Source organism: Erithacus rubecula (genome assembly GCF_903797595.1).
Source record: "Erithacus rubecula genome assembly, chromosome: 2".
NCBI lineage: Eukaryota > Metazoa > Chordata > Aves > Passeriformes > Muscicapidae > Erithacus > Erithacus rubecula.
The window spans coordinates 71432625-71456862 of NC_136685.1; the positions used below are offsets into that span (position 1 = coordinate 71432625).

Genomic DNA, 24238 nt, shown 5'->3' on the forward strand with positions numbered 1-24238 from the left:
AGAACTAAAATAAATAGAGCTCTTTGCACTATTCCTGGTTCTTGCCTGTGCTGGAGTGGATGTTCATTGTCCTTTTGTTTAGTGCAAGCATTATTTTTACGTATTTTATTATAAATATTTTTTTTTCCCAGCTGTTTTAGACCTGTGACTGCAAAGTGCTAGACTTTTGCATATTTTTCTAATGGGTCCAAAACAGAAACAAGCATGTTATCACCAGGTGTAAATTTTTTCTGAAATATTGTCATGTGAAAGTTGCAAGGATCCCTAAACCTGAAAAGATGGGGGAAAGTGCCACCAGTTTGGTCTTAGCTCCTTGCAGAGGCTTACAAACACTGCCAAACAAGAGCAGCATTATGATCTCATTCAAGGACTCTGCATGCTGAGCATAGTAGCCTGTAAAATAAAAAGCCACTATCTACACTTGCAACATAGAAGTACCAGCAACAATAGAGAATTAAAAGATTATGTTTTCTGCATTATTTCATTCAAGAAGATTATAAGGCAAAAGAAGAAAACGAAAAGGCACATAATGCAATGTTCCCCAAAGCAGAAACTGGCTGTGACCTCTGAAATGTTTTAAATGAATTTATGCTTTAGAGCTTCCTCCCCTCACCTGAGAATGTCCCCGTGGGAAGCAAAATTGTGCCATCTAGTGGGATTTAAACTAAGTCTTAGCTGTGCATTTCCAATGGACACTGTGGACAGCAGACCTGTTTATATCATAGCATGGACATTTTTTGATTCAACTTTGCTCCCAAGTTCAAATTCCTCCTCTGTCACAGATGCAGGAAGTTCACCCTGCCAGTCTTAGGGCCAGAGAAGGGGAGGGGATCTTGCTTTTTCAGTTATATGCTCAATCCACCTTTCCTTTTTTTGGCTTCCGACTGGGAAAAAACACTATAATGAGTATGCCTTGGTAAGCTTGAGGGATCAAAGCCCCAAGATTCCTCATGAATGAAGGCTGTCCTGCTTGCCAAGCATCCAGCAGCCTTGAAATTCTGTGCTGCAATTATGGAGCTGGTGTAAGGTGACAGAGCTGTAGCACAATCTCATTTCCTAGCACACTTTTGTAACCACAGTTAAGCAATAGGCCTGATGTAGTACAGTACAGTGTTTAATCTTTGTCCTTTGTGGATATTTGTGTCCTTTGTGTATCTTTATGACAGAAAGTGATTTCACAGCTTGCAATTTTTTTCTTGTGTGCTGATCATTGCAGAGAGCAATATAATATATGGCTTCAATACTCAAATAGGTGCAAATATTGCAAGAGACTTATATACCTCTCTAATAAAACATGATAGATGCCCTTAGGACTGCTGGCTATTGCCCAAGTCACAACGGTGAATGAGTAACAATTCCATAAGAAGCTTTCAGTACTACTAAAAGTAAAGTTCACTGGCCAGTCTTCAAATAATTAACAACTCTCTTCTCTACAAACACAGAAAAAAGTGTCCTTTTCCAACAAGGCATAAGCTGCTTTTCTCCAACTCAAATCACCCCCTGGAATAATTGGATCAGCTTTGCCTACCGGCAGACCTTTTGTCTTCTATGAATCAACATGGAAAGGAATCTTAAGAATGTTTTGGTCATTTCTTTCGGATTTTTGCTTCTCTTTACTGCCTATGGAGGACTCCAGAGTCTACAGGTAAGTGGGGCATCTCATTATCAGGATGGTTGGTCTGGAAGGGCACCAGGCCAACTGGTAGTGTGAAACACATCAGCCTTTCCATGGTGTCTGTGAGGAAGGCAAGCACAGTATTCTTAATGAGGTGGGTTAGGATATTAACTTGCTGCAGGTTAATATTCCTCACCCAGATCCACAGCATTTACTAAATCTTTTATTCTAGTATCTCTCAAATAGCTCACATGCTTCTGTCATGCTCCTACTTTAGATCCACAAAACTTGTTTCAATGGAAACAGAAAACTAACATGAGATGACTTTCTTCAAAAGAAGATAGTGCAAAATGGAAAATACATTCAGTTTCTGGAAAGGGTTATTTTTAGTATATTTCTAAATTGCTATGATTTTATAATAATTATTATAGTATAATAATACAAAATAATTTAAAGTTACACCCAAACCATAAAATAATGTAAGTATCAAATAATACAGTAATTTCTAGGATCATAATATAACATAATAGTAAAAACCATGATTTTTTAATAAGGCAGTTGTGGCTTGCACTGGCATTGACATTCTAAAACATAATAGAAGCTATGGGTTTCTAGAATGACTTGAATATTCAGGTTGCTATTAGAGCTCACTTGTTTATCCAAAATAAAAGACTGAAGGTTATTGTTGCTGTCTATGAATGCTTCTGAGTAGATAAACACAAGGAGAAACTTCTCAGCCTAGAAGGCTCTGCTGGTCTAATGGCTGATAAATGAATAGAAGACATCAACTAGCAATTTTAGGCAGGATATTAACGTATGATTGTGATCAACTGGATTGAATTTTCTCACTGTAGTGGGCATCTGTACACCTTAAAGATGGAATTTGATACATAACTTGTTTCTAATAACAAGGGGTTGACCTCATTTCAGGAGGAGGTCCCTCCTTGTTCCATACATCTCTGTTCTCTCCTTGAACAGCTTTTCTTTGCTGGCAGAGTCAGATTCTGAACTCAGGGCTGCTCTGCAGAAACAGTCCCAAAACTGGATGTAGATATTATGAATTGGGGAGACTAATGAGGCAGGGGAAAATAAACCCTAGAAGCTGCAAGTCAGTCCCACTATCTGAAAGGGCTGGTTAGAGCATGGTGTTAATGACACCAAGGTTGTGGGTTCAATGCCCATACAGACCATTTACTTAAGAGGTGGACTTGATGATCCTATGGGCCCCTTCCAACCCTGAATATTCTGTGAATCTGGGAACTTGTAAGTTCTGCAATGTTAAAAATTTAATAATTCATTTCAATATTCCATCACCCAGAAGCTCTCGCCCTCCAAAAAAAACCCACCAAAACCAAACAAAACCAAACCTAAACCCAGACAACTAACACAAAAAAACCAAAAAAAACCAAAAAAAACCCAAAAAACCAAAAAAACCCAACAAAAACAAAAAACCACAAAACCAAACCCAGAGAGAAAAAACCGTATGATTTTGGAAGCCTGGCTTCTAATTTTTGGAAGTTGTAACTTCAGGCATGTGATGTTTCAAAAATAAGACCTCTGAGATCAGGAATCCTCTTTGCCTGTTCACAAAACAACCACTCCAATTCTCAAGCACCTTGGCACTGCACTGACAGAGACTGTCCTCCCCTCACTGTCCTGGTACCTGTTTGTCTCCAAGCATGCTGCATGACTGCCACCATGGTCCTGCATGGCCAGACTGCTCAGCCACTGAAGGTTTGGAAAGTGTTCCATGAAGCCATGAACAGCTTCATTCCCTTACAGAGCTCTCCAGTGCCTCCCCCTCAGCATCCAGTCCCCCTCCCAAAATCACACTGAATCATATCACCTATTAATCAGAACAATCAGGAAAACATTGCTAATCAGTACAGAATTGCAGAATGGCTTGGTTGGAAAGGACTTTAAAGATCATCTCATTCCAACCCTCTGCTGTGGGCAAGGACACCTTCCACTGGACCAGGTTGCTCAAAGCCCCATCCAGCCTGGGCTTGAACATCTCCAGGGATGTAATATCCACAAACTCCCTGGGCAATCTGTTGCAATGCCTCACTACCTTCACAGCAAAGATTTTCTTTCTAATATTTACCCTAAATCTCTCTTTTAGTTTAAAACTGTTGCCCTTTCTAGGTCTATCACTATCTGCCCTTGTGAAAAATCACGTCCCCACTTTTACTGTGCCCTTTGAATACCACAAGGCTGAAATTAGGTGTTCCTGGAGATTTCTTCTCCCCTGTCTTAATAATCCCAACTCTCAGCCTGTCTAGGAGAGGTGGTCCATCCTCTAATCATCTTCATTGGCCCTCCTCTCCTACAGGTCCATGTCCTTCCTGTGCTGGGGACCCCAGAACTGGATGCAGTGTTTCAGATGGAGACTCACCAGAGCAGAGGGAAGGGAGAGAACCACTTCCCTTGCCCTGCTGGTCACACTTAATTTGATGCAGCCACTTAATTGGATGCACCAGACTGGCCTTCTGGGCTGTGAGAATGCACTCTTGCTTTTCTCCAGTTTTTCATCCACAGAATTATCAAGTCCTCCCCTGCAGGGCTACTCTCTATGAGTTCTTCTCCCAGTCCACTCATTTCTGAACTCTTTTGAGCAAAAAATTATAAAATCTTGTCAGATCAGTAAAATGTTATTCCTTCTTTGAGAAAATGTGAGTGAATCAATTACTTCCAACGACAAAGAGACACTATGAGCCCACTAGGATATTTGGACCTTGGCCTCTGAAAATCTTAGAAATTATCAGACCTGTAGTTTAAAGCAAAGAATCTCCCACTATGGCTATGCCAGCCCTTGCAATGCACATCTGAGAATATTGCTGGCTGAGACAACAAATGAAGGCCAAGAAAAGAGGTCATCCTTCCTTCAACTTGCTTTCAAAGAGAAACACAAAGAAATAACATCAAATAATCTAAAGAATTACTTACCAAAGCTTTGAATCTGAGCAATCCTTGCCTGGTTTTGTATCATGTTTTCATAAATGATATATCATTTTGAGGAAAATTCCAAGTCCATAATAAGGCTGTTTTAAGGAAATGAGACAGTAATACCCAGTCAGAGATGCTGTGTCTCTATTTCTGCCCGAAGCCACTCTCTGTGCACCCTAGTAATATGTACCTGTGATAAAAATTTGTCTCAATCACTGTTTTGTTCCTGCAGAGCAGTCTCAACTCAGAAGAAGGCCTGGGTGTTGCTTCCCTAAGTGTTCTGTATGCTGCACTCATCCTATCCTCCATGTTCCTCCCTCCAATCCTCATCAAGAAGCTGGGCTGCAAGTGGACCATTGCCATCTCTATGTGCTGCTACATTGCCTTCTCCTTAGGGAACTTCTATGCTAGCTGGTATGATTTAAGTACTTTAACCCTCTCTGTTGTGTTCAAAAAAATAAGTAAGGGCAAAGTTCTTTCTCTTCTCAATTTCTACTCTATGTCTGTGTTGCAGGTCAGAAAGTTGGATGCAATACATGCTACTTGCAACAAACTGAGATAGATAAACTCAGTATTAGGTGGACCAGAGAGGTGAAAATGTGCAAAGAGTCAGAATGAATTCTCCATTTACTCACCTGTAGCTGCTTCTCTAACTCATGTTTGTAGCAGAGATCCTCATTTGGGGGAAAAAATCAGAAGTTTCATTTAAAAGTCAAAAGGCTTTAAGGGCAGTTTTTGATAAAGTTGAAGGGAAAGTTATCTTCCAGGCAGTAGCTCTGGGAGAAGAGTTCTTAGTTTAGTTCTCAGTTATGAGAAATTAAGGCCCATGAGCCCAGACCTAGCCAGCCTGGCTTAGCCCTAGTCCCTGCACAGAGCTGCATATGCTTGCACACCTAAATTTCACAAGGCTGGCCCTTTCTTGATCGATGTAACAGATTTATTGTATCATAAAAAGGATAAATCTATTTTTCTGATGTCTATTTTTGCCTCTGGATCTTTGTGCAAATGATTATTATGCTAATGGTAACAACCATGCTAAATAAAGTGTTCTTTGGCAGGTACACACTAATCCCTACCTCTGTGATCCTGGGCTTAGGAGGAGCACCACTCTGGTCTGCCAAATGCACTTACCTCACCATTGCTGGCACTTCGTATGCTGAGAAAGCAGGAAAAAATGCAAAAGACATTATCAACCAGTACTTTGGGGTCTTCTTTCTGGTGTTTCAGTCTTCTGGCATCTGGGGAAATCTTATCTCATCCTTGATACTTAGCCAATCTTCCAACAAAGGTAATATGTATTTAAAATTTTGGCACTTCTATAAACATCAGCTAGTTCCAGATAGATAAGAGGTAGATTTCTGCAGCTGATCTGTCACAGTCAGTGGAAACAGAGAGTTAGCTCATCTGAGGATAGATGTCTGAAACAGATGAGATAAATTTCTCTCTGAAAATGTCTATTTTCTATCAAAAATTATCCATAAAGAGACATCACACAAATAGCTAAAAAATAGAACTCTGGTGAATTCTGTTTGAATTCTACCCCTGTATAGCAAAGCATAGATAGGCTGCAGGCAGTGACAGTCCTTCACATCTGACTTCTATTAAAAGTGGATTAAAACAAAAGGCAAAATACTGAAGCAACCCTTTTGCAAAGCTTGTAGCATTGGGTTAATTTGCTGTTAAGCATTCAAGGTGAGCCAGACTGGTTGCTGGTGCTTGCTGAAAATGAGTGCTCTACAGAGTTGTCAAGAAGAAATAGCAGCGGCTGTTGGCAGGAGCCCGTGTGCCAGGGCTCCTCTGCTGTATTTCAGGCTCAGACAGCAGATGCCAATGTAGCTTGAAGAAATCAGTCAGCAGCAGTGCCCTCATTTCCCATGCATGTAATTGGTGTCAATTCTAAAATGGTAGTTCTGAGGATAAATTAATATTTGGATGCCACCTTAGAGATTCAAAATTCTGTGGTGTCTTATCATTGCAGTCTCCAGTACATCCCTCATCCTGTCAAAATCAGAGCAGGGATGTTCTCCAGACATGGAGAGAGCTTTCCATGTACACTGCAACCACGAGTTGCAAGAATTTACCTCTTTCCTGTCTCAGTTCAGAGCATGTCCTCTGAAGAGTTCTCAAATACCTACTAAGTTAAAGCTGAATGTCAGGAAGTTGGCATCAGGTTTTAATCTTTGAATTTATGGCAAAGAAGTTGTCACAAGGTGTGATGTGGGATTCTACTTATGTAGCATCATACTTGCTTTGAACCTAAGCACCATTAAAGCAGAATGCTGGCAGGTGCAGTGGAGCCCTGCTGACCTGATCCCAGGGCCACATGATATCTCAGGAGGGACTGTCTGTTCTGATTTCACTTGCAGGGCAGAGGTGGTGGTGCAGCTGTGGGGTCTGTGTAGACTGCAACCATTTGACTCTCCTCTGCCTCACAGCACACATAAATTTAAAAAGAAAAACAAAACACTATTTTTTTTTTTGGTCTTGCAAATCCCTTCCTAGCTTTACTTTTGAGGATGTTGCTCCAAATTTTAAAGCTGCTCTTATTTTTTTATCTATTATATAGAATTTCAGAAAATGCTGTGTTCCTGTTAATGGCTCTCAAAGCCAAAGCCTTGCACATCTTCACAACAGTGATGAGCAGTTATGAGTTTCTCTTCTGTCTTCTCAGTGACACACAGCTTTAATCAGAGGGACTTCTTTGGAGGAGGAAGGGGATAAGAATCTCCAGTCATGTAATTATTTTTCTCTCCTCTGAGACTTGTGCAAAGGCATTCATTCATGTTTTCATGATACTTAAAATGTATCATTTCACTGAGCAGCAAGAAAGATACAGCATGTATCTGGAGAATTAAAATGTATAAAATTCAGATATCTACCTACTCTAGACGTATTGCCTGCATCACTGCATCCAGACACAGCAAGAAGTTACATCATATGGTAATACCACAAGTGAGGACAATAATCAGTGTAAATTAAGAGAGTCATCCTTCCTCACTCATTAGTATTACAGTTTTAATTCAAGAGAAACAGTACAAACTCTGCCTTGCAGCTTGTATATAACTAATTGCATGTGTGTCTTCATCTTCAGATGATGCAGGAACTGATAAAAACTTGTTTTACACACTTCCACACTTCACTCATGTGACTCACCTTTTGCATATGGCAGTTTTGCTGAAGGTCTGTTTGTCCAGTTTTTGCTAAAGGTCTGTAGTGGTAGCCAGTGGCTATAATAAGGTAATGATTTTCCCTACATTACTACATTTTATCTTATGTTGAACCTAAAGCTGTTTATGAAGCTGGTTAGACAGCTGATTCACATCACAGGAGCTTTGATTGGAAGCAATGAGGAAAAACACACTAAAAGTAGTTACACAATAACTTTAATTGAAAAATTACAGATCAACTCTTCTTTAAGGAATCAGCCAAAGTACAGCTGTATTGCCCTTTATTGTGCTTGGACCAGAGACAAATTCTGCAGTGAAAGCACTAAAATTATTGTATGTGATTTGGATCATCCTCCTCCAGTAGGCAGTTTATTCAGACTTCCTCTTTGGGTTAGCATTTATTCTTTCCCAAAAGGGTGCTGGAAGCAGTGAGCACAGTGTGCTAGTGACACAGTGTGTGTGAGCATGTGTGTGTTTGTACAACAAGGACAGGACTGCACAAAGCAAAGGTCTTACTCCAAACCCTGTTGAGCTCTTAGCTTCCAGTGTGTTCTTAGAAAGATATAAAGGCAGTATTAAAGTCATAATGTCAGGGAAAGCAGGCTACTTGGGAGATTGTGATACTGAGTACTGATACTGAGTGATCATAAATTCAATTTATATATATATACATATATATATATATGTATATATATATATATATATATATATATATATATATATATATATATATATAAAGGATGTCTTGAGGTGGTTTCTGCTCCTATAACATATACAGAAATTATCTGGAGAGGGAAAATGCAGGATGACTGTAAGAACTGAAGTTCTTCAGCCCATTGCTGGGGTAAACTTAGAGACCTGTCTCATGAGGTATTATGATCAATAGGTAAAAATATACACTCAAATTCTGAATAGTCCAAATTGAGCTTGGATTCAGATTTCAGCTTCAAACTTTAGTCCCTGTCCTCATGTTACCATTAGTTCAGTGTTCAGGCTCTCTTTTGTTTCTCTTAAACCAATTTTTGTGCGTTAAACTGGAATTCTAAGGTTAAATATCTGTAATCAGGAAAGACTGGAAACCAGGAGCAATCACTAAGCACTGGATTCCTTATATCCTTATACCCTTATACCCTTATATCCTTATATCCTTATATCCTTATAGCCTTATATCCTCACACAAAGTGTGGATTTACCTGATCTCTTCACTGACCTGCCCTTCTTTTGGTTCTTAATTAGTGAATATCTCAGAAGGAGACCTGGAATGCTGTGGAGCATACAACTGCCTGACTGATACCACTAACACCACTGGCTCGGCAAAGCCCTCCAACTCCTTAATCTACACACTGCTGGGGGTCTATACTGGTGAGTAATCCACACTGATGAAGAGCCTAGGTCCTGTGGAAGCTAGCATGGCTTTGCAGATTAAGTTTCTGACTTTCTCCTTCAATCCAGTTTGCTAAAAAAATAAGATGTGTGAGAGCTATAAACAACTCATTCCTAAATAGTTCTAATGCTTTATGCCAGAGCTGTATCATTTTTATCTAAAGGAGAAAGATATTCCTTATATTTATCACCTTAATAAAGCTGAAGCCCAGTGTCATGACCAAAATTCAACCAGGCAAATTGGCCTACCTCCCATTTAGTAACTACAGTTGCTATAGACCTTCCTAGCACAAGGCTAGAATAGAATTAAAGACAGGGAAGCTGAAGCCATTGAAAGAAAAAAATAAATGTACAAAGATTCACTGAGCGAGGAAAGTTCCAAAAAGTATCCTGCTCAAAAGAACTTATTCCCTGGATAAAGGAAGGTATCTGGCAGGACAATGTGCACCTTAGCTCTGTCAAAATGGAGACCTATGGAGTCTCTGAACATGGATGACCTCTCTGTGCTGAGACAGATGCATAGAATTTGCCAAACTCTGTGAGATGCAGGCAGAGCCAGCTCTCAGTGCACAAGGGCATTGCAGAAAACCCTTCCTCCGTCCCCAGCCTCCATTCCTAATTGGTGAGAAAGTGTAAAAAATATTCCCCCACTGTCCTCACAGAATGTACTGGAGCTGATGACTTTCTGCTGTAGGCATGTTTGTCTGTAAAGTTTAAATTTAAATTTGATGACTAACATATACAGAACTCCCTTAGGCTTTGTGAATGCAAAGTGAATGCAACCCTGCTGTCTCCTGACCCTGTGTCAGTGGGGTTTTGTTTTTCTTTTAAGCTCTTAATAAAAGAGATGTCTTTTCTTACCTCGAGGGAAAGTAAAAGGCTAAATATTTTATTCACAGATATTTTTCAAATGTGTCCTCTCTTCGGTGGCTGAATACTTATTTTGCCCAGCTTGGGTGGAGACAATAACTGATAATTCTTCTGCTGTTTTACTTTCTCAAGGACTGTGAAAGTTTCTATTTATGTTCATACCAACCACTATTAAGCCATGCCATTTTCTCCTCTAATTGCTCTTGATTCATTTAACATATTTGTTATATATATATATTTCTTCTGAAAATGTGGATGTCATGTTCTCATCTATTTAAGTCCAGCAATTAGTCTATAAGTATTAATAAACAAAACCAATAATGACTTGAATCACAAAGGATTTACAGCTCATCCACAGTGGAGAACCAGGACACTCAATAAATTCTTGGAGACATGGATGAAAAATAATAAGTAATAAAAAAGGAGGCAATTTATTGTAAATCTTCTAATCTATTTGGATATTAAAAGTTCACAGGAGAGACGATATCCATACACATAACATAGGAGCATATTAAACAAGCCAAGTGGATGGAAAGAAGGTGCCTGGTTCTCATCTTACTCTGAACTGTAGTTCTTTCCATGGATGGAATTCTAGCCAGCATAAGTGAGGAAACATTATCATGCCCTGCATCCATAACAAAGCCATCAGTCTCATGTATATTGTGAGACATGGTTATATTCTTGATAACATGAAAAAAATTCCTTTGGTTCACTACACAGGCAACAAATCTAGACTGATACATGCATGATCATTTTCTGATCAACTACTCTATATATTCTTTTATATGCTGCTTCTGCTAAGAAATTATGGGTTTAAGGCTATCACTTCCATCTTTTCAAGTTAGCTAGAGCTGCTCACTATCATCTTTAAAACAGCACATATTCCATACTCACAGCACACTTTTGAACTGAAAAAAAAAAAAAAAAAGAGGCACAACATATACTGGGTTTCAAGACAGCATTTATTTTTCTTTCCATGTATTAGAAAGAAGAGCCCTTCTAGCCATGCAAACCTTGGCACTGGGAGTGAATGCTCCTCAGTCTTGTTGATTTAAAGGCTTCTGATGGCTCCCAAGGGAGCTGCCTGTGGCCCCAGACTGCCCTGGAAGGCTGAGCCATCGCCCTCTGCGGCTGTCACAGCAGGCCAGCCACAGCCAGGCTGAGGGGACTGTGAGTGCACAGCTGTATGCAGAAGATGTGAATGTAGATCAGGCCTTCTTGTTTATTCAGAAACGGCCTTTACACTGACGTGGAATCAGAGGCAGCTGCCAAAATATCCCACGGAGAGCTAAGCACCAAGTCAGAACAATAACAGCAGCGACTTCCCATCATTCTTTCAGCATTCCTCAGTTTTTCATGAACTTTTTGTTTTGTTTTGTTTTGTTTTTTTTTTTTTGCAGCTAGTGGTGTGCTAGCTGTGTTGCTGGTTATTATATTTCTGGACCAGATCAAATCTGACCAAGCAGAGACTGAGAAAGAAAAACTAGAGGCACCATCCTTTTGGTCTACGTTCCTAGCAACTTTCCGGCATCTAAAAGATAAAAGACAGTGTCTTCTAATCCCTCTGACAATGTACAGTGGGTTTGAACAGGGATTTCTTTCTGGTGACTACACAAAGGTGTGGATGTAAATGAAAATCTATTTCTGTCTGATTTTTTTGTGCCATTGTGTCTTACTATTTCATCTGATCTATATTTACTTGTCAAATGGAGATGTTTTTAATGATGATTTGTAGATTGCAAAATTACTGCTCACTTCTACATGAATGAACTCTCAGTGGCATCTTCAAACAGGAGTAAATATGTCCCTTGGAACAGCCTCTAAGAGAATGCAGTAGAGAGCTTCACTCACCAGTGGAGGCCACAGCAGAGAGCTACAGGTTCAAACTCTTCACCTTGTTGTAAATAACAAACTGGGGCAAAAGCCAGAAGCCAGCAAAGCTTTTATATCTTCCTTCCTCTTCTGGTTTCCCTGGAGCTTGTATAAATGCAAGTCAACACACATTCCACATATTTTATTTTGACAACCTTTACGGTAAGAGGGCAAGTCCTCAGCATGGCTGGCTGAAAGCCCTCACCAGCCACTGCTGCAACAGGTCCAGACCCTGACAGATTGAAATTATTAAAACCACCTCTGCTTCTTCAGCTTCTCTTCAAACCTAGACATACAGCAGCAGATGTGTTCTCCAGGCATTTGTTGAGAAATCCCCCAAAGAAAGAGGGCAGCCTTCCTGAGCTGCTTCTTTCATGCTTAAGGCTTTCAAACCTTGCATACAAATCAGATGGAAGGATGTACTTGTTGCTGTGTTGGAATGGATTGAAAGGGACATTCCATGACAACCTCCATTGATTACATGCTCTTATAGAAGAGGTCCTCTTCATTTTTTGGAAGCTGCTCTGTAACGACCATAGTCTGAATTGTCAATTTTCATCTCTTGGTCTATGACAGGAGGGGCAGAAAATTCCTAGTGCTGCTTCCAGGAGCTTTATCTGTGCAGCAAGCAGTGCTCAGATTTTTTGTGCTTGTTATTCCTCTGTTTGCATGTCATCAGTCTGTTTGGGAGCTGGATTAGGAAAGTTGCTGCTGAAGGCCAGCTGTGTCAATGCACCAGGGACTTGTCAGCAAACTCTCTGTCCTTGCTCTTTTTGTCTCGTCCGTGCTGGCTATTTACCAAACCTCAGGCTAAGATCCTTGAACTTTAGCAGTCTATTTTCATCAAAGAAAATGTGGCACCACTCTCCCTTCTCTTCCAGGTATATGTGACCTGTGCCCTGGGGATACAGTACGTTGGCTACGTGATGATCTGCTTTGCAGCTGTAAATTCCCTCTGCTCTCTGCTCTTCGGAAAGATCTCCCAGTTCACGGGTAGAAAATTTCTGTTTGCATTAGGTATGTAAATATTTCTTGAATGGTTGATCACCATATGTAATCAGATCCACTACTCCCCACTTTGCATGTATAAAGGGTCAGCTTGCTGTCAGATACCAATTAAAACTAAAGTCAGTCTCATTCATGAGAAGAGAGGCAGCTCAGATCACAGTTAAGCACTGCATTGCTGTCTTTGCCTTAATTCACTTTGCTGGTGATGTTCAGCCTGCTTTTCAGGACTCTGTCTATGAGGAAAGTGCCCTATAGCTTTGATGCTTTATAGCTCTGATGCAGTCAGTGACAAATGATCTTGCAATGCAGATATTGAGATTTGCACTATAATAAGAATGATTTCTCTGCTGGACTGAAACCTCCTCACCCTTATGAAGGGAAAGTAAATCACTGTTGTTCTGAGTCTCAGGAACTTACAAACTTGGAAATTTGAGTGAGATTTCAGGCAACTTTTTAAAGGTTGGCCTGCTGTCCTTTTTACTACTTGTCCTATAGGGAGAAAAATAGAAGAAAGTCATGTGTCAGGCTGGAGTGCCTTAAGGGGTTGTGTATGGGACAGTGATTTTCATGTTGCTTTGAAAAAAATATTTGTATGTTTAAGAACATCTCTCCCTCCAGAGAACGTTGTTCTAACAGGTTCTAACTGTTCTAACAGTCATGGATGCATTAAAAAAATACCAGAAAAGATTTCTTTTGTGCCTCCCTATGCACTATGCACATTGAGATGGAATAGCACCTTATTTCCAATATGTAATAATTTGTATTATTAGAAAAATCACTGAATAAATCAATATGCATCAAGACATTCTAAGCATTTTCTCCACAGGAAATTTTAAACCTGGACAAGGCAGAAGAAATTTAGAGTGCTTTCTGTTACAGTTACTAACTCAAATATTCTTCTGTCTGATCTAGGTGTGTGTCTCAGTCTATAAAACTCAGATTTAAAAAAAAAAAAAAAATAAAATCAACACCTAATAGTAGCAATAAACAATTAAATCTCCCCTAAAACTGTAGTGTTTTGGGGAATGGAGAGACCTCTGGACCTCTGAATTCTTTTTAGTGGTTTTTGTACTCAGCCTATGAATGTGCATCTGTGGGGGAAGAATCTGATACTCATTTACAAACCAGTTTTTAAAAGAAAGACCCAAAGCCACCAGACCCTCTAGAAAGCCTTTATTGTCCCCTCTGGCCTTAAATGAGCACCTCATTTAAGGCAAGGAGAGCAGAAGGGTGTTTGCTCCCCCTTCCCACATGCCTCACATGGTGACTGAAGCCTTTCAGAAGCTCCTTCCCCCACTCAGTGGTTCGTGTCCTTTGGGCTATGACCATATCAGCACTGAGGATCTCAGCTCAGGACACTGCCCAGAATGATGAACTGGACACTGTCAAAGGCCTGCATTGTCTTGTGTTTCATGTGATATCAACTCAGCCAGCTCAAAGCTCAATGAACCAGAAAGATTTTTAAGATAGCCTTGTGCTTTCGTTGGGGGTAGAATTAAAAAGTGTAATCTACCACAATCTGTCCTGATTATAATTGCAACTATATTTCTTTTATTTCTTTCTAAATCAACAGCCACAGTCACGAACACAGCCTGTATAATAGCACTACTGCTCTGGAAACCTCATCCCAAGCAGCTTGCAGTGTTTTTTGTGTTCCCTGCTCTCTGGGGCCTATCTGATGCTGTTTGGCAAACACAAACTAATGGTAAGTCCTGGTGACAATGAAATGTATTCTCTGGAGATATAAAAATCTGCATGTCTGCATCCATGAAACAATGCATAACAATGACAATGGCTTTAAGACAGCATCTCAAATAAATATGTTAACGCAGAAGAAATAGAACAAATTGAGAGTAAGAATGCAATATATTCATTGAACCAATTTTTCCAAGATTTAAAGAGAAGAATACTGCAGAATATGGTAATGAGTATTCAGAATAAATGTTCTAGAGGAGTATGAGTATTTCAAAGTAATTTAGAAACTAAGAAAAATTTTATATTTAGTCTGTCTTTTGCAATAAAGGAGAGCATTTGGGATAAAAATTAACTCCAAGATCAGCAACAAATGAAGAACAAAATTGTCTGTTAGGAGTTATTGGGGGGAAAAAATGTAGGAGAAAACCACAGAAAGCAGTATTATGAAGTCAAGTAACTTTATACAGCTCTGATTTACTCAATTTCAAAACTTATAATCCAATGTGATAAGGTATAAGTAGGCAAAAAAAAGGAGCAAGGTCATGGGGCACTTCTATGTGAAGGAAGGCTAAAGAGCTAGCACTCTTTAGTCTGGACAAGAGTATGGAAAGCAGTCAGTAAAGTAATTAATTGTATGGAGAAAGTGGCATGAAATTCACTATAAATCTTAGTAACAGGACTAATGGCACCAGATAAAGTTATAGGCAGAAGCTTTATAGAAATCAAAATAAATAGTATTTCTCACACAATGCATAAGCAAAGTATGAAATTATTTGCAAAAAAAATGGAGCTGGAATTACATCACGTCATTGCAAAATCACTTCAGGGGAAAGTGCTCATCTGGTCATACATCAGGTTATGTGTCCTGGCTTCCCTTCCTCTGATCCCTTTGGTTGTTCCAGGGGCTTAGAAGATCTCACCCACTAGATAAAGTGTCATGTTCCTCCTGGGGAGGCAGATGGAAAACATGGCAGCCTGGCACTGACAGTGATCTCCTTTCAAGCTCATGTAGAGTCCCTACCTCTACACACAAGCCAGCCAGCATCTTCTCTGCCCCTCCAGCAGCTCCAGCTCATTTCTCCTAAAGCAGAGCTAGTACACACGTCAAGGGACTCCCTCTCATCATCTCAAATCCTTACCCAGATGCTCCTGCCTTAGGTAAAATCTTGACATCAGTGCTCTTGATAATGCTCAGGGTCATGGAAGGAGAACTTCAATGAGGATTTGCTCTGTCTTAAGTAAAGATGTTCGTTCATTTCCTGCTTCTTCAGCCACAGTCTATCTGCTCTGCAAGCTTCTTCCTAACACTCTTGAGAACCCTATCTTAGTGCTCCATGGGATAAAGGATCTGTCGTTTGTCCTGCTTTTATCTATCCAGAAAGTCCTGTCCTCAGATTCTATACTTCTTTCAGAGTCACAGGGGGGTTAGGGTTGGAAAGGACCTCTGGATTTCAGATGATTCAAACCCTTTGCTCAAGCAGGGCCATCCAGGCACAGCCACTTACTTCCTCAGGACCATGTCCAGGGAGCCTTTGACATTTTCCAGAGAATGAGGCTCTGCACCTTCTCTGGGCAACCTGTGACAGTGCTCAGTCAGCCCCATAGTAAAAAAAATACCTGATGTTCAGAGGAAACCTCATGTATTTCAATTTATGCCCATCACCACTTGCCCATTTTTCTTGGACAGCACTGAAAAGAACTGGGCTTTATAACCTCTCTTCTAGGATTTACATGCATTTGAGATGTACTTGAGGAGAATGTTTCTTTAGCAGGGTCCCTGCAGTACTGACAAAATTGGACCTGAAGCCCACATTAGGGAAAAAAAGGGGCAAATACAGAGGATTTAAGATTGGAGGATGTTCTGGGAAGTGACTCTAGTTTCCAAAACCCCCAGAGGAGGCAAAGACAGTGGACAATGCTTCATGCTTACTTGATGGTGAGTGAGCTGTGCAGCTATGTGACAGGATTAATCTCTATTTACAGCACTGTATCAGGTCATCTTCATTCCCAGATTCCTGTAAGATACTTGTGAAAATGTCACATTTGTGTTAGCTTGGAAAACACCCAAGTGTTCTTTTTCCTTGCATAGTATCTTTTTTTGTCTGTACCTTACTCAGCTGTTTCACAGCTCCCATTTATTAAATTATACTAAGTTTGCTTTGTTGCATTGAAATTTCAAGTGATGACATGAAACCTTAATAGAGAGGTGCAGTGACATTACCTCTCAATGCTGCATCCCAGAATAGGATCTTCAGTTTGACATACCCATGTAGGACTAAATGTCTTTTCCTCTTAAAAAGTTTTATACAGATATACATCACATGTAAAATTCTCAGCATCAAAGAGTAAGAGGTGAGATAAGACTTCCAAAATAACACTGGTTTACAAGGTCTGTGGTCCTTCCTTGGCTAAGATCCCACGAGTGCTGCTTGGGCCTCAGCAGATTAACCAGTGAATACACAAATGGCACAGTGCCACATACTTAGGGCATTCTTTCGTTTGCTTTGTGCTGCTGTGAATTATTTAATACTCGAGTTCCCCCTAGAGGATATGTAGGCTCACAGTGGATTAGTCAGTTCACCTTTAAAAGTTTTCCTGACATGTTTGTGTTCATGTGTGGACAGTCTCACTTCTTTCCAAAGAAAGCTACTTCATTTCAGAACAGTGCTCTTACTTATCTAACTTGAGCACAGATGCTGGTATTACCCACTGACAAAAATTGCATCCTGGGCCATGAAAACTGGAGCATAAGAAATGTGCAGTACAGAATTATCAGGTGGACTACTGTAAAACTGAGTTCTTTCTAGGCTGATTTGTGTCTTTAGAAAGGATGTAAATGAGTCTAAGGAGTTTATAAACCCTTGTTTATATAAACTCAAATAATTTCCAGCAGTCCTGTTACATACTCATGCCTACAAGTACCAGGGGAACGAATAGAAAAACAGTGTCAAAAAACCAGGATAATTTCCATGGAAGTGAACTGTGAATTTCCAGAACTAACAGCCTCTCCACTCACTCAGCCCAGCAGGTCGTGCTGAAGTTCATTCAGGCAATTTGCTTCAAATAGCAAATATGTACCAGCTGAAAACAAGGATCTTTAGACACAGAACTGCCATGGCATCAGAAACCTTCCTCTATTAAATTTACCTCACTTGTATCTTTACAGAAGATAACACTAGGCATATCAGGAAATTAGTATGAACAACTTGTTCATTAATTAGGCAAAACCATGAAGGACTATCATATCTACAGTCCACTCAGCCAGTTTAATGAACTAAGTACATCTTGTGATGCACTTGTCCAGATTTTCCATCATGTCTAAATTGAAATAATTCAGTAAATGTTCTCTTGCAGTCACCAGGATACATAAGCTTTTTCATACAGATAGTGTCTTCCCCTACTTAACAAAACTGAAGGGGTAGTTGAGTCTACTCAGATTTTCAGAGAACTTTACATTCCTCTTTGCTTTTTGGCTGAGTGTACATATTTCAAACAGATGTGTTGTTAGACCAGTGGAGAAAAGAGTCAAAGTTCATTATATTCTTCTCCTCTTCTCCCTCTGTACACACATCTGAGTCAGAGTAAATGCCCTGTTCTTTATCACCCCTGGTGCTAGCTCAGCACCCAGAGGAAAGCAAGCTCTCTCCCCTTCCCTGTGTGCTTCACTAGTCACACCTGGAGGCTGGAATCCCTCCCTGGATCCCAGCTGTGAGTGTGCAACTGGCTGAACTCATTGGGAGCTTTCCAGTGAACACAACTGCGTTAGGATGATCAGTTGAATTGAATCTCCACATCAAGTAGGTTTCCCAGTTGCTGCCTGGAAGTTCTGTGTGCATCTTTGCTAACCCATCCAGGAGCTAAAAATCTGAAAACCTGATTGATTCAGAGTCATATCTTGTCTGCATACTAAATCTGGGTTCATGTTGTGAAAGCCTGTAAGGATTTCGTATGAGTTTCTCAATAGTTATATGTGGAGACTCTACAATGTCAAGGCCTCCTTTTTCTACTTACCTACTTGTTCATCAGTGCAAACCCCTTGATTTTTGTAGCTAATAATTTGAAAAATTAAATCCTGCCTTCTTACTTCAATAGATCACATCCTTTCTCCCTTCCTCACATTTTTGTTCCCTTTTTCTCTGGTGTTCTCTATTTTGTCATGTTTGTTTTGTTATTCCACTTGTTACAATTCAAAAAAGCAAAACAATTTTTTAAGACAAGGCTTGTATTTTCCTTTCTTGTATTTTCCTTTTCCTGACATTTATGAGGGAGTGCCTGTCTTCCCCATTGTGCTCTATTTATTCCCTTTGCAGATTTAATCTTCACAAGACATGTTTTTCCTTCCTTTCTTCCTTCCTTCTAGGACTCTATGGCATTTTATTTGAGAAACACAAGGAGGCTGCCTTTGCAAATTACCGTCTCTGGGAATCACTTGGATTTGTCATCGCCTTTGGTTACAGCACCAAACTGCAAGCCTACATCAAACTGTACATTTTACTGTCTGTGCTTGTGCTGTCCATGGTGACATATGGAGCTGTGGAATACCTTGAGGCTAGGAGCTCCCCTGGGACACCTACTGCTGCAAAGAAGGAAAATGGAGGAGCCCACTCCCAGGAAACACACATGTAATCCTACAGGGTCAGAGTGATGGAGGCAAAGCAAGCTGGCCAGCTCCTTACAGGTGTGTCTCTAAGGACATTCCAGTGTGAACTGTATCCAGAAAGATGGTAAAGGAACAGATTTCAAGGCTATTAGAATGCAAATGTCTTAGGAATAAAAACCTCCTTTTACATGTCACCTTTATAAGGGAAGATTATCTGACTTTACCCTTTTGTGCAGATGACCAACTAAATATTTTCTCTTTTTAGTTTGATTAATAAAGTCTTAATAATTGTAAACAAGATTCCTAAAGTCCTCACATTTTTGTTTCTGTGGACAAGACCTCGTATAGCTTTACAATCAAACCACATGCAGAATGAAAGAAGTAGCTTGGGTTGCTCAGCTGATTGCAGATAACACACCTGATTTCATGGAACTGTTAATTATAAAGATTTATGTTGCTTTTATGCTGCATTCTTTAACACTTGCTGTAAATAACATCAATCTTCAGTCTGGCTATATCTGCAGATATGTCCATATCTGCACACCACAGAATCAGCTAACCACTGAACCCACCAACTTTAGTCAGCAGACAGCTGTGAATCTGCCCCTGCCATGCCTCTATCCCAGCACTCCTTCTCTTTTGATTTTCCTGTCTCCAGTTTTTCTGTCACCACTTGCAGCAACATCATCCTAAAAGAGATGCCTTCCACAAGACAAAATAAATAGTGATTATGACCTTGCCCCACTTTCCCATTCAGGGACAGAGCTGTTTTCAAGATGAGCAGCCAGGCCATGGGGAACCTCACCATGAGAAGGGTGCAGGTGGCAGTGCAAGTCACAGAGAGACAGGGAATAAAGGTGGATGGGCTTACACTGTAATAAGCTCTTGAGACCTACATGTATCCTGCAGTGGCTCATCTCATTTCAACTTCTCTTTAGTTTTACCCATATTGTTTTAGATATGGATTTTCATGGTTTACTGCAAAGGGAAGGGTGTTACAGTACTGTTACTGTGAATCTTAGTGAGAGAGCAATGTACAGACCTCATGCTCATTACTGGTAATGACATTATTCAGATTCTCTGTGTGAGGCAGACAGCACCAAAGGAATTGCAGACAAATGCTCTTCATGTCCAAAATTAGTGCTGCTTTTGGAAGCAAACTACATATAGCTAGCTAAGTTATTCCCTTCCATGGAGATAACACTTAAAACTGCTTCCTCTCACTTACTAACCACAGGAGGATGTGGCACCACACGGTGTGACAACAATAACACAATTTGTGTGGCAAAAACCCACAAATTGTTAGGTCTTTTAAACAGCAACAAACTTCATGCTACTTTACTGTCTTTCTTATATTTCTTGTTCCCAGCCATCTGGACTCCCCTTCAGACTTTGTTTGTGTTGATTCATGGTTTTTCACACAATGGGCACAGGTCTCATAAAATAAAGTAAAATTCATCATGTCCTTCAGAAAAGAAGGTGACAGGTGGGCTCCCTCACAGGTGCAGCTTTCTCTTGCACCTTTGCCCTGTCAGCTCAAAGGCATGCTGTTGATCTCTCTGTTGGAAATACAAATGGCAAAATTATTGTGGCTGAAGAATCCTGACAGCCTCCTATATGCCCAGCATGCACAGATGGATATTCTAGGCTGCTGCTGATTTTCACCCCACACTGCTTTCATCTCATAAAGAAACTCAGCATTGTGTTTCATTGCATCTGTGAATCCTCCTCTGATTCTTTTTAACAAAGTGGTGCTCAATGGCAAGTGAAGCAAAGAGGAATTCTGAGGTCAAAATCATGAGGAAAAACTCATCTGTGTGAATGTAATAACTTTATTTGCAACAACTCAACACAGAAGGCAGGATCCTGCTACATGAGATGCTCTGCAATTTCAGAACAAAAAGATGACTCCTACATAGGCACAATACAGTTATCTTTAAATGTAGTCTCACTTTTTACTCCTGAACTGAGTCTGGCTGGGATGGAGTTAATTTTCTTTGTAGCAGTCCATATGGTGCTGTGTTTCAGATTCTTGTAACTAAAACAGTGTTGATAACACACCAGTGTTTTGGCTATTGCTAGTCATGTTTGCAGAACATCCAGGTTTTCTCTTTTCTCTGCTCTTCCCCCTCAGTGAGTAGGTTGCAGGTGCCCAAGAGATTGGGAGGTGGCAAAGCCAGGGCAGCTGAGACAGGGTGATTGATGAAAGGGACATCCCATGAGCATGAAGCCATGCCCAGCAGTAAAAGTTTGGGGCAAAGGAGGAGGAAAAAGTTCTGACCTTGTTGAGATCTCATTGAATCAGCACAGGAGATAGGACATTGTGGCCTGTGGTTTGAGAAGCTGGCTTTCACTTTTGATTTATCACATGACTTTATGTAGTCATTTCTTGAATGACAACTCTTCCATTTACAGGGACCATGGGGAAAAGTTCTGTTACCTTGGAAATGAAAGCCACAGCTACAGGCAGCAATGCAATGAACATGCTTTTGCCTGAGACAGGATGAATATAAAAGTGCCCATCAGTCTTGGACATGACTTAAATGAAAATTGCCACTTACATTGCTATGCATGGGCAATACACAATTATAAAATTTATATGTTTATGTTTGTAAAGGCTGTAGGAATTTTGCTGCATAGTGTATATAAAATAATAATGCAAAAGTTCAGCTAGGAACATATATTCACTGGAATATATGGAAGGAAGGAAAGAAATGGAAGCTGAGGTTGCTGTGACATGGGACATCTCTTTCATAGTGAAGAAAGACCCTACAAGCCCTGCTGCACTGTAGCAGGCAGCAAATATCACAGTCACATAGTCTGTGCTGAGGCCTCACCAGCAGCAGGTGGACTCACACTTCTTAACATGTTTATCTCCTGTTCCTATAAACCACTCACTCAAGGGAAGCTCTCACTGAGGATAATTCAGCTTCAGTCTGTCTCTTATCCATAAGGAGATTCTCAGAAGTAATCCCAGTGCAGTTTAGATCTTGCTGCTCCCTTCCAACACAGGTTTAAATATGAGATAGAAGATCACTGGGGTTCTAATTGTAGAACATCACTAAATATATCAATATGCATATCACCATGGGAATATAGAATTATATACTACTTTGCGATATGGAAAGTTGTCTACACAAGTTCAAATTTTGGCCACAGTCTCAGCCATTAATGATGTTTAAAGTCTCTTTCCAATAGGAGCCTTATTCCTCTCATCTTGGATCAAAAATTGCTTCAAATCCTGTCTTTTTTAGGCAACAATTCCCTCACTACAGAATGTAAGATGGTCCAGGAATCACTAGGTGTTTTATTTCTTTCTGCTGTCTATTTTGCATTGGGCTTTATGATCATAACCAAGAGAATTTTCTCAGAGCAGGGCAGCATACTGGGTTAGTATAATGTGCCAGTTGTGCAGCAGTGCAAAGAAAATCACCTTAAGGTAAAATAGACATGAGGGCATATGTTTGTGATACAAGAGATGTCTTGAAGCTATTGGAGTTTCATCTTCATGAGAATGTTTATGACAAATTCAAGCCCTGGCTTTTAAAACTCAGTTAAAATCTAGCCTTGTGTTTAGGCTGTTCCATGGATGACGCTGTGAGAAGAAAACTTATTCACAGTATTGTTGAACTGCTGAGCTACAAGCAGTTTGACACTTCCAGGCCAAACCAAGTGGCTGGGGTGCAGGCTGGCAGAAGGTGTGTGCCCTGGAGCACAGCTGGTGACAGTGCCTGGCTTACTCACTTATGAAAAAGTGGCAAAATGTACTTTTGCTTCTTCTCCACAGCCTGCCCTGCAGGCTGCAAGAGGATCAATTCCTAAGGTGGCTGTCCTAACTGAGAAAACTGCCAGAGCACTTCCAAGAAAAACACTGACTTCCCAGCTGCAGGAAAAAATAGCATGCCCAAAATACCCTTCTGAGCAAAAGGTGAAGCTAAAAATGAACAAATCCCAGGAGGCTGGGTATTCTCCACATCAGTCTGCCCAGCTCAGCTGATGGTTACCTACATCTGACTTCTGCAACTATGAGCTAACAACACACATATTTCCTCTGATAAAGACCAGAGTCCCATATCCCTGGCTGACTGATTGGAACTAGCTCTGTTCACACAACACAGCATATTCTAAATGTGAAAGAAACTGAGGCCAAATACTGGCTGTAGAGTGTTTTTGCTAATGCCAGGAAAAGCTGTGAGAAGACAAAAGTGGTAATTCCCAAAAGCATTCCACCTCCCTGAAGGATTCATGAAAAACTCATTGTAAATCGTCCAAGACAAAAAACATTGAAAAGCAGCTGTGTGTGTTGCTGCAGGTCAAGTACAATATGCAGTCACACTTAATTTGAATTTTTGGGGGGTTATTTTTGTTCCTGCAGCTATGACCTAAAAATAGTAGAACCATGCTTCTGGCTAACTGAGGCAAGTGGAAGGTGGAGGAGAGAGGGTGTGAGAATCAGCCTGTGAAACAAAGTGGGATGTGTCAGAACTCATCTGTGAATACCTGATAGAGATTGTCATTCATGTGGGTTAATTTTCTGTCTCCTTGTTTCCAAACACAATGTGTGCCCTTTACGTCAAAAATCCATTTACTACTACAGTATAAAATATCACCTGAAAAAATATGTCTTGGTAAAACGGTGGTTGGACACAGGCCAGCAGAAGTGCTACAAAATCTTCAGTAGGGTCACCCTTGTGCACAGCTCTGGGGACTGTCCTGCACATATTCCCCATATGTCACAATTTGTGCAGGACTGTGGGACAGATTATTCCAAAGTCAAAATATTGTTTAATGAAGCAAGGAGCAAGGAACATAATAACAAAATTGTTCCTTATTTAGTTTACAATTAGGAGGGATTATTTGTTCACAGGATTCTGTGATTCACTGAGAGATTATTGAATTGTAAACAGTGATTTAAGGCTAAAAGCTGTGAGAAAAGCCTGTTTTCTGATTTACAACAGAAACAAAAAGATAGTCAGCATTTAAACTGGAGAACAGGGACATTTTGTTGAAGGAATTCTTGGGAATAAAACCAATGGTCCTTTATAAAACATTGATATCATATCTAGTTTCTCAGTCAAACTG

The 24238-nt window shown here is 40.3% G+C and overlaps 1 protein-coding gene across 1 annotated transcript; it reads left to right on the forward strand.

Annotated features, from left to right (window-relative positions):
* Positions 1-1454: 1454 nt before the first annotated feature.
* Positions 1455-19439, forward strand: UNC93A (unc-93 homolog A). The gene is made up of 8 exons (XM_079298450.1): positions 1455-1645; positions 4794-4975; positions 5620-5849; positions 8965-9090; positions 11382-11599; positions 12735-12870; positions 14435-14566; positions 18917-19439. The coding sequence occupies exons 1-8, from the start codon at positions 1559-1561 to the stop codon at positions 19180-19182; spliced, it is 1377 nt and encodes a 458-aa protein (XP_079154576.1). The 5' UTR covers positions 1455-1558; the 3' UTR covers positions 19183-19439.
* Positions 19440-24238: the final 4799 nt, after the last annotated feature.

Bases quoted from the DNA above. Each gene is read 5' to 3' on its own strand.
- UNC93A (XM_079298450.1), top strand. From the start codon at position 1,559: ATGGAAAGGAATCTTAAGAATGTTTTGGTCATTTCTTTCGGATTTTTG. The intron at 1,646-4,793 runs GTAAGTGGGGCA...TTGTTCCTGCAG, and splicing joins GAGGACTCCAGAGTCTACAG to AGCAGTCTCAACTCAGAAGA. The intron at 5,850-8,964 runs GTAATATGTATT...GTTCTTAATTAG, and splicing joins TAGCCAATCTTCCAACAAAG to TGAATATCTCAGAAGGAGAC.